The sequence below is a fragment of the Peromyscus leucopus genome, chromosome 2 (assembly GCF_004664715.2).
Source record: "Peromyscus leucopus breed LL Stock chromosome 2, UCI_PerLeu_2.1, whole genome shotgun sequence".
Lineage (NCBI taxonomy): Eukaryota > Metazoa > Chordata > Mammalia > Rodentia > Cricetidae > Peromyscus > Peromyscus leucopus.
In genome coordinates, this window is record NC_051064.1 from 102,794,166 (window position 1) to 102,806,980 (window position 12,815).

The following is a 12,815-nucleotide window of genomic DNA, read 5'->3' on the forward strand; positions in this document are numbered from 1 at the left end:
CCTCTTCCCAGAATTCTCTTTGTCTGTTTATCTCCCACCTTCCTGCCTGGCTACTGGCCAATCAACATTTTAGTTATCAACCAATCAGAGCAACACATTCACAGCATACAGAGCGGTGTCACCCATCAGCACGTAGCACGGCCATCTGCTATTATCATATATACTTGTATACTTATATGAACTCTTTTCAGTTGATAAGTCTGGTGTGGTGAATTAAAGTCTTCAAGTTTCTGAGTTACGCGATTTTGTGGGGATATATATTTTTTTTAAACAATTATGTATTCTTTCCTTATTTTTATTTACTTTTTAAAATTTTTTTGAGACAGAGTATAGCTGTATACTGTATAGCTCTGTATAGCTCTGGCTATCCTGCAATTAGTTGTAGACCAGACTGGCCTTAAACTCATAGATATCCACCTGCCTCTGCCTCTCCAGTCCTGGTATTAAAGATGTGTACCAGCATATCCAACATTTTTCCCCTTATTTTTTTTTTTGTAATTTATTTTTATTTTATATGCACTGGTGTTTTGCCTGTGTGCATGTCTGTGTGAGAATGTTAGATCCCCTGGAACTGAATCTACAGACAACTGTGAGGTGCCTTGTGCATGCTGAGCTTTAATCAGATGTTAGAGTTTTTATTTCCCTATTCTGCATGTTTCCTTTCTGTTTTGTGCCTTATAGGAAATCACTCTGCCTTTACCATTAACACCTCTATTAAATTCCATTTGTTTTGTTAGGCATATTTTGAATTTCTAATTAAGATTTTCTTCCTCTTCCTACTCCCCTTTTTCTTTTGATTCTCATCTGATTGACAGAAGCATACGGTGACAACAGCAATTTTGTTGTCGGTATTGAACTTGCTGCCAGAGTGGTTTTATTCTGTAGATTTGGAATATTATTATAATATTGTGAAGTAGTTTAACAAACAAAACTATGTTGTCTGTATTTATAACTCCTTTAAACCTTTACACATTGCTGTTTAACAGCAGACAATATATTTGAGCCTGCTTTGTATTCATTTTTTATCACTTTAATATTTTCAGTTTATATTTACAAGTAAGCTTTCAGTTTACATGTTATTTTTAATCACACAAGAAGTATGTTTTATAAAATGCAAGCTCTGTGGCTTAATTACTGAGCTAATTTCCTTGACACAGGGACATATATAACTCTGTGAGTCTTGGTTTTGCTTTGTGGGGTGTTCTTGGAGTATCTTGTGACTGGGACCTGCTAGGGTCATTGGCATTTTGCTTAGCTCTAAATTATAAACAGATGGAGCTCTACCATTCCCTGCCATTTTTTTGCTTTTTACTTGGCAAGTGTTTTAAAAAAGGCCTCAAAGGAAAGGGGTAAGTGACTCTTAGAGCACAGAATGAAAAATTTTTAGAGAATTTATTTGCATACTTATCTGGAGGAAGGTGGTCTTTGGCTTAGGTGCTTTCTTATAAATGTGTCGGCCATGCATGGATGAGTGGAAGAAGGCTATTGAGCCATGTTCTGTATCCTTGCAAATCTTCGTAACTACAGGACTGTTTGGATCCCTGTACACTTTGGAGGCAGTCTGGGCCAGTTTTCCAGAGTACTCCTGTGGAGTGCTATCACTTTAGAGCTTATCATGCTATCCACTTATTAAAAATACTCCTGCTTGACATTTTTCTTTATGGCTGCATCCCTTCATGTCCGTAGCAGTGACATCCAGGCTAAATGCAAATTATGATAGTGGTGGGCCTTTGGCTGGAAAAATGAGTCTTTTAACAGTTGTGAAAACTTCAGCTGTGTTGTGAGTGCATTCCCATCTTAAATTGATTGACAGTGCTGTTATGTTTGCAGTTATTGTATTGAATGATAGTCACATCACTTTTCAGGAATTCTTAGCCTTTCTCTGTCTTACTGCTCATCTCCGTTCTTTGTTCTAGACTTGAGTCGTTGATTAAGATAGCCTGTACTGTTGTGGCTTCCTTCCTTCTGTGTTGGTTGCCTTTCTTTACAGAAAGGGAACATGCCCTGCAGGTTCTAAGAAGACTCTTCCCTATTGATCGTGGATTGTTTGAGGTATGTTTACAAATGGACCTTCTTCTATTACTGTACCTCCCTTTTAACTTTGGGGAGCTCATGGAGGAGATAGCAGGGACAGTAACTTCCATTTCCTCCTCCAGTCAGCCTGTCAGTTATTAATCCAATGTAGCACCCCTGACTTAGTTGGCATTTTTTAGTGCCTTATATGAATAGGTAATATTTTTGCCATAATTAGGTCCATAATTCAGTTGTACTTTTTTTAAAAGTCAGATTGGTCCATAGTAAAAGAGCACTGGATGCTGCGGCTACCAAGTTAACCAGCCTGCCACTGTGTTGGTTTATATTCTCTTCTTAGTTTGCCAGAATAATTTGTTAAGATGATAATCCTGTTTACCTCAGAAAGATCTCATAATTCCTTATGAAATATATAACCTTCATCCACAGTAATTTTTAACGAGACTCCTTCATTTAATGCTACTTTAATTACTCTTGTTAAACTTTTATTGCATGAATAATTTGATCATTTAGATTTAGTAATTAAATTAAACAAACCATTTATTTCTGAAACAAAAGGTCTTTTAATAAACTTAGAGACAACATATTTATAGATAATTTGCTTTTGAATAACATTTCTTTTGAAAAGAATTAGAAAGCATCTCTAAGTTTTGAATACATAATTTCTATAAAATAGTTTTCAGTGGATTTACAGGAGGATGGGATAACGTTTTGAAAGAGACTGAACAGTGTTGTTGTGAACGCAGAGGTGTGGGGACAGTGTCGCTGTGCGGATTGGTTTGGTGGTATCCCCATTGTTGCTAACATCACTCGTTAGGTGCCAGACCCTTCTGCATGACTTATGATCCCCACAGCTCTAAGATGGCTCTTGTCCCTGTTGTACAGATAGGAAACTGAGGTCAGACATTCATAGACGTGGTATGTGGCAGAGTCATGATTTCAAGTCTTGATAACCTTAACAGCAAAGCAAAGCTTGATTTTCTATCAAGGCTGCCTGTTATTTGTTGTATCTTCCATTTCAGAAAGTGTCTGTGACGGTGAATGCGGAATGGTGTCAGACATACTCAGTGTGTCACCACAGAAGCTCCAGAGCAGTGGTTCCCAACCTTTCTGATGCTGCGACCCTTTAATACAGTCCCTCCTGTTGTGGTGACCCCCAACCATAAAATTATTTTTGTTGCTACTTCATAACTGTAATTTTGCTACTGTTATTAATTGTACTGTAAATATCTGATATGCAGGTGGTCTTAGGCGACCCCTGTGAAAGGGTGGCTTGACCCACAGGTTGGGAGCCGCTGCTCTAGACCTTGTCTTGACCAGGAAGTGGGTGGGGCAGCTGCTGGAGGCCACCCCTCTCCTGATGTCACATTTGCAGCTGTGTAGAGGATGGGTGGCACCAGCTGCCGAGCTGAGATAGCAAATCTCCTTCTGAGTGAGCCCAGCCCAATTGCTAATGTTTTAAAGCTTCTTGATTTATTAGCAATTAGTCTTGTCATTGCTAGTGCCTATTAGATTATGTGACAGAAAGTTACATTTGTAATAAAATGGTGCAAATGTAATTAATATTTATTTTACAAATTGGGGAGATTTTTGCTTTATATATTGCTTTTTGAAAAATATTAAGTAGTTTACTAGAATGTGGATTATGGTTGACTAATGCTTTATATAATTTGCATTTCAAAAAAGAAAAAGAAAAAAATGCTTGAGGCTGTGGGTATATATTTTTATTGCTTGAAGAGTTTAATCTACTTTGTTATAAATGTGAATGAAAGTTTCATGTCTCTAAAGTTTATTACCTGTAGATTATAGGCTGTACTTCATGGGGTTTAATATTTCTTTCAATTATACCAAAATGTAAAACTAACAAATCTCTTTTAAGGATAAAGTAGCCAATATTTGGTGCAGCATTAATGTTTTTCTGAAGATTAAGGACATTTTGCCTCGTCACATCCAGCTAGCAATCAGGTAACTAACATAATATATATATATATAGTGCTTAATAAACTAACCTTCAAAAATATTACAGTAAGCGCGACAGTGGTGGCCCACGCCTTTAACCCCAGCACTCAGGAGGCAGAGGCAGGTGGATCTCTGTGAGTTTGAGGCCAGTGTGGTCTACAAAGTGAGTTCTAGGACAGCCAGAGCTACACAGAGAAACCCTTTCTCAAAAAAAAAAAAAAAAAAGAAAGAAAGAACGAAGAAAAGAAAGAAAGAAAGAAAAGAAAGAAAGAAAGAAAGACCAACCCAATTACAGTAATATGCTATTTATTTGAGCTGGTCATTAGTGACTTCTGACTTAATACAATACAATTCTGTCCTCCTTCTCTTTCTCCTCACCACCCCCTTTTGTATGTTTTTTTTTTTTTAAACAGGGTTTTTCTGTGTAGCCCTGTCTGCCCTTGGTACTTGCTCTGAAGACCAGGCTGGCCTCAACTTAGATCTGCCTGCCTCTGCCTCCTCAGCTGGGATTCAAGGCAAGTGCCACCGCTGCCTGGCTTCTCCTCCTCCTAATCTTTATCTCCTCCCTCTTCTCCTTCCCAGTTTGAATTATTTTATGTGAACATTTTTCCTATTTTTCCTTTAACTAGAACATACACTGTAGTTTTACATTATCTCGAAGAATTCATGATTGTCACAGGTGTGCAGCCAGCATCAGCCGGCAAAATAGAGCAAGTTAGAGATTCTTCTGTGTGTGAACTTATCACAAGAATTGGATAATGCAGTTGTGGGGTCTGGCTAAGCAAACCAGAAGTCCACATGGCAGGCATCAGGAATGTCTTGGGAAGGAAGTGTACCTGACCCATCATGGCTATTAGGAGGCCGAAGCCGTCTTAGGGGCTTCCAGCTGATTGCCAGGCCTCGGGACAGACTCCTCTTTGCTTGAGTAGCAGATGGGTGTTGCCTTTCTTGCGGGCTCTGCCTGTACGCAAATTGCTAAACGGTCTCATTAAACAAAAATCCCGGTGCCAGATAGTGAGGTGAAAACCTGAGAGATCAGAGGAATAGGAAAAGCCAATGTCACCTCACCAACACCTCAGCTTCCAAAGAGACCTACTTCCTGTATACCCACGCCTATATGCATTTCTGTTCTGCTATATTTGCTCTCTCTGTCCAGTTACATCACTTCTTCTTCTTGCCCAGCTCTGTCACTTCCTGTCTGTCTATACAGACCTCTAAACCTTTATGGTTAACTAGTGTTGGAAATTAAGGTGTGTGCTACCACGCTTGGCTCTGTTCCCAGTGTGGCCTTGAACTCACAGAGATCCGGACAGATCTCTACCTCCTGAATTATAGGATTAAAGGCGTGTGCTACCATTGCCTGACCTCTATGTTTAATGTAATGACTGTCTTTTTCCTCTGATCCTCAGATACACTTTATTGGGTTGCACAAATAAAATATCACCACATTTGCCTCTCAGGATAGACTTTATTTCCTCACAGGAAATATACAAAAGGGGAGTCTGGGGACTTCAGTTCAGCCTCCTGAGCTCACTAGTTACAGAACCACCGAAAATAAGGAAGTCAGTAGGTTCTGTGTTGAGACATATACCGTGCTCAGGCTCTGGGAGCTGTCTGTCACAGTGCTGAGGTGTGCTCAGACTCCGGGAGCTGTCTGTCACAGTGCTCAGGTGTGCTCAGACTCTGGGAGCTGTCTGTCACAGTGCTGAGGTGTGCTCAGGCTCTGGGAGCTGTCTGTCACAGTGCTGAGGTGTGCTCAGGCTCCGGGAGCTGTCTGTCACAGTGCTGAGGTGTGCTCAGGCCCTGGGAGCTGTCTGTCACAGTGCTGAGGTGTGCTCAGACTCCGGGAGCTGTCTGTCACAGTGCTGAGGTGTGCTCAGACTCTGGGAGCTGTCTGTCACAGTGCTGAGGTGTGCTCAGCTCTGGGAGCTGTCTGTCACAGTGCTGAGGTGTGCTCAGACTCCGGGAGCTGTCTGTCACAGTGCTGAGGTGTGCTCAGACTCTGGGAGCTGTCTGTCACAGTGCTGAGGTGTGCTCAGACTCTGGGAGCTGTCTGTCACAGTGCTGAGGTGTGCTCAGACTCCGGGAGCTGTCTGTCACAGTGCTGAGGTGTGCTCAGGCTCCGGGAGCTGTCTGTCACAGTGCTGAGGTGTGCTCAGACTCTGGGAGCTGTCTGTCACAGTGCTGAGGTGTGCTCAGGCTCCGGGAGCTGTCTGTCACAGTGCTGAGGTGTGCTCAGGCCCTGGGAGCTGTCTGTCACAGTGCTGAGGTGTGCTCAGACTCCGGGAGCTGTCTGTCACAGTGCTGAGGTGTGCTCAGACTCTGGGAGCTGTCTGTCACAGTGCTGAGGTGTGCTCAGGCTCCGGGAGCTGTCTGTCACAGTGCTGAGGTGTGCTCAGGCTGGGAGCTGTCTGTCACAGTGCTGAGGTGTGCTCAGACTCCGGGAGCTGTCTGTCACAGTGCTGAGGTGTGCTCAGACTCTGGGAGCTGTCTCTCACAGTGCTGAGGTGTGCTCAGACTCTGGGAGCTGTCTGTCACAGTGCTGAGGTGTGCTCAGACTCCGGGAGCTGTCTGTCACAGTGCTGAGGTGTGCTCAGGCTCCGGGAGCTGTCTGTCACAGTGCTGAGGTGTGCTCAGGCTCCGGGAGCTGTCTGTCACAGTGCTGAGGTGTGTGTGCTCAGGACTCCGGGAGCTGTCTGTCACAGTGCTGAGGTGTGCTCAGGCTCCGGGAGCTGTCTGTCACAGTGCTGAGGTGTGCTCAGGCCCTGGGCCTGGGAGCTGTCTGTCACAGTGCTGAGGTGTGCTCAGACTCCGGGAGCTGTCTCTCACAGTGCTGAGGTGTGCTCAGACTCTGGGAGCTGTCTGTCACAGTGCTGAGGTGTGCTCAGGCCCTGGGAGCTGTCTGTCACAGTGCTGAGGTGTGCTCAGACTCCGGGAGCTGTCTCTCACAGTGCTGAGGTGTGCTCAGACTCCGGAGCTGTCTGTCACAGTGCTGAGTGTGCTCAGACTCGGAGCTGTCTGTCACAGTGCGAGGTGTGTGTGCTCAGGCTCGGGAGCTGTCTGTCACAGTGCTGAGGTGTGCTCAGGCTCCGGGAGCTGTCTGTCACAGTGCTGAGGTGTGCTCAGGCTCCGGGAGCTGTCTGTCACAGTGCTGAGGTGTGCTCAGACTCCGGAGCTGTCTGTCACAGTGCTGAAGTGTGCTCAGACTCTGGGAGCTGTCTGTCACAGTGCTGAGGTGTGCTCAGACTCTGGGAGCTGTCTGTCACAGTGCTGAGGTGTGCTCAGGCCCTGGGAGCTGTCTGTCACAGTGCTGAGGTGTGCTCAGACTCCGGGAGCTGTCTCTCACAGTGCTGAGGTGTGCTCAGACTCCGGGAGCTGTCTCTCACAGTGCTGAGGTGTGCTCAGACTCCGGGAGCTGTCTGTCACAGTGCTGAGGTGTGCTCAGACTCCGGGAGCTGTCTCTCACAGTGCTGAGGTGTGCTCAGGCTCCGGGAGCTGTCTCTCACAGTGCTGAGGTGTGCTCAGACTCCGGGAGCTGTCTGTCACAGTGCTGAAGTGTGCTCAGACTCCGGGAGCTGTCTGTCACAGTGCCGAGGTGTGTGTGCTCAGGCTCCTGGAGCTGTCTCTCACAGTGCTGAGGTGGCTGTGTGTGCCTTGTCTCTTCCCTACTCCCCAGCCATCACTAAGAGAAGCTGCTCACTCCTTATGATTTGTTCTTTCTGGACTTGAAAACTCAGATTGTCAACTTTTGTGGAGTGAGGGCCAGGACTCCCCTGAGAGTAAAGTTTATGAGTATTTGTGTTGGAAATACGGTGTTGTCTCTTTAGGCCTGGTAGTGTTTTCTTATTTTCTAGTGTTTGCTTACTGACCTTCAACTCTGTTCTTTATATCTTTATACATGATATTAAATGCGAAATGACAAATGCAATACTTAGTATTGTTTGGTTTTGTATTATATTAGAATTGTGTACAAAAGTGTATACATACTTCAATGTGTATGCTTTATTTAGGTTCTAGTTTAAAATTTAATAAATAGTAAAGTTTAATCTGGGATTAAATTAGATTGATGAATGATATAATCCTTATATTTTAAAAGTAACTGTTCGGGCTGGATTTCTGTCACAGAAGACACATTTTATTGCTTTTCAGCTTTTGCCTTACATTTGTGAGCCTGCTTCCTGCATGTATAAAACTGACCCTACAGCCTTCTTCTAAGGGATTCAGATTGACTCTGGTAAGTTCCTTATGTTTCTTAAGATGTTTACTTCTTGCTGTAGCTGACATTTTAAAAACATCACTAAGTATTTTCTGCTTTGGGGTAAGATTGACTGGGCTGCAAAATAAAAGGCTCGATCATTTGACCGACACCGAACACGGTCCTTGTGCAGATGCCGGACTAGGCATCAGGCTGAGCAGTCAGAGTCTTCAGTTTACTTCCGGAACTGTTTAGTTTCCGCTTTGTGTCGATTGAGGGAATACACAGGTGGTGATAACATGCGCAACAGTACTGGCTGGTTTTGTGTGTCAATTGGACACAAGTTAGAGTCATCAGAGGAAGGAGCCTCCGTTGTGGAGATGAGATCCAGCTGTAAGGCACTTTCTCAATCAGCGATCAATGCAGGAGAGCCCAGCCCATGGTGGGTGGGGCCATCCCTGAGCTGCTGCTGGTCCTGGGTTCTATAAGAAGGTAGGCTGAGCAAGCCATGGGGAGCAAGCCAGTAAGCAGCACCCCTCCATGGTCTCTGCATCAGCTCCTGCCTCCAGGATCCTGCCCTGTTTTGAGTTCCTGTCCTGACTTCCTTCAGTGATGAACAGCAATGCTGAAGTGTAGGCCTGATAAGCCCTTTCCTTCCCAGCGTGCTCTGTGGTCATGGTGTTTCGCCTCAGCAATAGAGACAAGCGCTAACGCTGCTGAGCCGCTGGCGTTGTGCTTGGTCAGGTACAGATCAGGTCTGTTGTGGTGGGGAAGGCGGAGATCCTGGAGGAGGATTTTAGACTGTTGCTGGCAAGTGGGATTTCAGCCAGATTTGGGGAGCTAGACAAGGCTTGGAACTTCTGGACGGCAGAACAGGAACTCAAGGCAGAAGAGAGCTTGAGCTAGGAAAGGACAGAGAGCAGCCTGGGAATGGATGTTAAAATGCGTATTTGTGTGTGTGCTTGTGTTTAAGGGTAGGTGAGGAAAAGGTAAAAAATGGGGAATTTCAGAAGATGTCAGATGTCTGGTTGAGAGGCTTCTGTATGAGATGTGCAGAAACAGATTTTGGGAAGAGGAGAGAACAGAAACATATTTGGGTTGCTCGAAGAATAAAGGGGTAAGAAAAGTGGCAGGGCGAGGTGGAGTGGAGGAGACAGTAGCTGGTGGATCAGGAAAGACAGAGTCCACAGAGTCCGGGCTTTATTGGATGTGTACTAGGAAGCCCGTGGGGGGCTTGAGAGGACATCGTGTGATCTGACACACTGTGAAGGTTCCTGTGAGAGGCAGGAGGGCCTCAGTTAGGTTACTGTACCCGTCCAGGTGGCGGGCAGGTTGCTTGCCAACATCGGCAGAGCAGAATGGAGCCAAGTGGATGGCTGATGTGTGTGGGAAGTGTCAGCACATTTACGGGGGATGTGTGGGGGTGTAAGTCAGGAGTTGTGCTTCAGCAGCTAGAAACACACACACAGATCTGAGACACGTACTGAAAACCCCAGGTAGCAGGGTGACGTCGCAAAACAGGTACTATGTCTCATTGGGGCACACTTTTTAAAGACACTGCAATAAATTTGTTTAATTTTCAGTTTTAGATTTTGACCTTTTTGTCTTTCATGCTTAACAAATTTACATTTATTTTACTTGCATGTTTGTGTGCACTTGTGTGCACTTGTGTGCACGGGCCATGGCATGCCTGTGTAAAGCAGAGGGCAGCTTATGGAGGTTGGTTCTCTTTTTCCTCTAAGTGGGTTCTGGAGATGGTACTCCTGTCCTTGGGCAGCAAGGCCTCTGCCCACTGAGCCATCTTGCTGGCCCTATATGTTTTAAGTAGTTTGCCAGGCTCCAGGGGGTAATGGGGGTTTGACTGTTATATTATCGCCTATACATGGTAGTTTTGTTTATTATTATTATTATTTATTTATTTAAGAAGTTTTTTATTCATTTTACATACCAACTGCAGATCCCACCTCATCCCTCCTTCCACTCTCCCCCTCCCCCTCACCCCCTCCTCCAAAAGGGTAAGGGCTCCCATGGGAGTCAGCAAAGCCTGGTGTATTCAGTTGAGGCAGGACCAAGCTCCTCCTCGCTGCATCAAGGCTGAGCAAGGTGTCCCACCATAGGTAATGGGCTCCAAAAAGCCAGCTCATGCACCAGGGTTAGATCTTGATCCCACTGCCAGGGGCCCCTCAAACATACCAAGCTATACAACTGTCTCCCATATGCAGAGGGCCTAGTCTGGCCCCATGCAGGTTCACCAGCTGTCAGTTTAAAGTTTGTGAGTTCATGCGAGCCTGGTTCAATTGTCTCTGTAGATTTCCCCATCATTATCTTTTATTATTTATTATTGCTTTTTTATTGTTTTTTTTTTTTTTTTTGAAACAGAGTAGTGCTATGTAGCCCAGGCTGTCCTGGAACTTTCTCTGTAGGCCAGGCTAGCTTTGGATTCACAGAGATCCACCTGCCTCTGCTTCCTGAGTGCTAGGATTAAAGACGTGTGCCACCAAGCCTGGCTGGTAGTTTTGTTTATTAGTAGCCAAGTTTCAGAACCATTTTTGATACTTCTATGTAGCCTTTTAATAGTTGCTTTAAAACAAAACCTTTATTTAATTACTTTTTGGCGTGGGAGGCTTTACATGTGCCACCACAGGTCAAGGACAGTGTGTGGGGCCAGTTCTCTCCTTCCACCGGGTGGGTCCTGGGCACTGAACTTGGGTCGTCAGCACCTTATTCCTACTGCACTGTCTCACCAGCCCGATAATTACGATTAGTTTTTAAGATCTACACCCTTAAAATTGGTTAAATATTATGCATACTCTGTGTTTAATTTTTCCCTCTTGGCTAGTAACTACACTTTTTAAACTTGGAATGTTTTTATTTAGATTTATAGTTCCATTGATACAGTTTTCAAGTTGTTAAATCATGTTTTACCCTCTTCCTTTTCTTCTTTAAGGTTAGCTGTGCCCTATCATTCTTTCTGTTTTCTTTCCAAGTACATGAGAAGTCCATTCTCTTGGTGTCATTGTAAGTAGACAGCTTTGATGTGTACATCCTTTATAATTTTATTATATAGTATTATGTATAAGTAAGTTTATAGAAGTGTTAATTTAAATACAAAATAAAGCAACACAATATTTCTGCATATAATTATTTTAGTCATTCTCAGAAAGATAATGCTTTATTTTACTTTATAAAATATATTTTAAACCAACACAGTTGATAAAATTGTTATTGACATATTCTTATGTCTTCCTGGTCGTCATATTTTTCTCTACTAATTAAACACATTCCTCAAAGTGGCTTTCCTGTTTCTTCTCTATGTCTTTTGTATTTTATTCATTTCTATATCTAATGGATAGCCTTATTCTCTACCATTTCTCTCCATGAAGTCTTCCATATGTTGTTTCTCTTGTGTTTTGTTTTTTGCCTCCCCGCCCCCCACCACACACAATCACAGCCTGTAGATGAAGGTTTCAGACCCTCTTGGCAGTCCTTCAACAGATTACTTTTTTTAAAGAGCATTAAAATTTCCCGCTCTTCGTAGAAAGAACTAGGTGTCAACTGGGCTCTGTTATCCTAATTCTAAAGTAGTATAGGCTTAGAATAATGTGCAATACTTGAATCCTCCCCAGGTCAGTCCCAACTGTCTGCTGCCTTACGCCCCACCCAGTGCTCTCGAGGGCTTGTAGAAGACACCAGTACAAAATGGCCAGGGAGATGAGGGAAATGCTCGTGCTTTTCTTAGGTGGAGCTCTGGGCTGAAAGCTCTGGGCTGCCTCTGTGGAAGCAGCTTGGCATACAAGCTGTTGCACAGGGTCATTGCAGATGGGAGGACATGTCCGCCCCTGAAGCCTGTACCTGGTTAGGGCATCCCACTTCAAACCACCTGCACAGTAGTCCAGGTCAGGTAAGACCTTGGAAGGGCTACTAGAAACTTTGGCTTTTTTTCTGAGGGAATGGCAAGCCAGGCATGGTTTCTGCAGATAAAGGGGAGAGTGAGGTCATGAGGACATAGAGGGCTGTGCTACTTGATCCACCTTGAGGTTATGGCCAAGTAGTGTTTCATCTTATTGTTTTCAGAGCAGTGCCTATGTGTAATACACTTTCATTTGGTTTAGTAATTGAAAGAGTACATGGGAAGGAAGACTCAGAAAACCTTACTTATTGAATACTTACTATGTTTGTGCTGATAAATCCCTTCCGATATAGCATATTGAAGCACTGGAAAGTCCTCTAGTGTGATCCCTTAATAGAAAACAGTGGTTTTCAATGCCAAGCTGAAATCTTATATGCTGGTTGCCATGCAGAAAAACAGTCCTTTAAGAAAGGGGATAGATTAGTTCTTTTTCTGTTGCTGTTACAAAACACCATGACCAAGGCAACTTATATAGAAGGAAGGGTTTATTTGGGTTTATGGTTCCAGAGGACTAGAGTCTGTCACCATCATGATGGGAAGAAGGCAGGTGGCTTCTAAACATCTAAATATACTCTATAGATTATATCGAGTGGCTGGAGCAGCAAGCTGAGAGCTCACATCTTAACTGTTAGCACGAAGCAGAGAGATCAAACTTAAATGGCACATTTAAGCTTCAAAGCCCACCTCCAATGACATACTTTCTCCAGCAAGGCTACTTCT

General features: G+C 44.1%; 1 protein-coding gene across 1 annotated transcript in view; it reads left to right on the forward strand.

The window, feature by feature from the left end:
* Alg6 (ALG6 alpha-1,3-glucosyltransferase) overlaps nt 1-12,815 on the forward strand; it is a 44,949-nt gene that overhangs the window by 24,710 nt on the left and 7,424 nt on the right. The window contains 5 exon segments of the mRNA XM_028870255.2: nt 1,164-1,349; nt 1,917-2,052; nt 3,911-3,996; nt 8,140-8,224; nt 11,133-11,203. Of these exon segments, the coding sequence (XP_028726088.1) occupies nt 1,164-1,349; nt 1,917-2,052; nt 3,911-3,996; nt 8,140-8,224; nt 11,133-11,203 (564 nt within the window).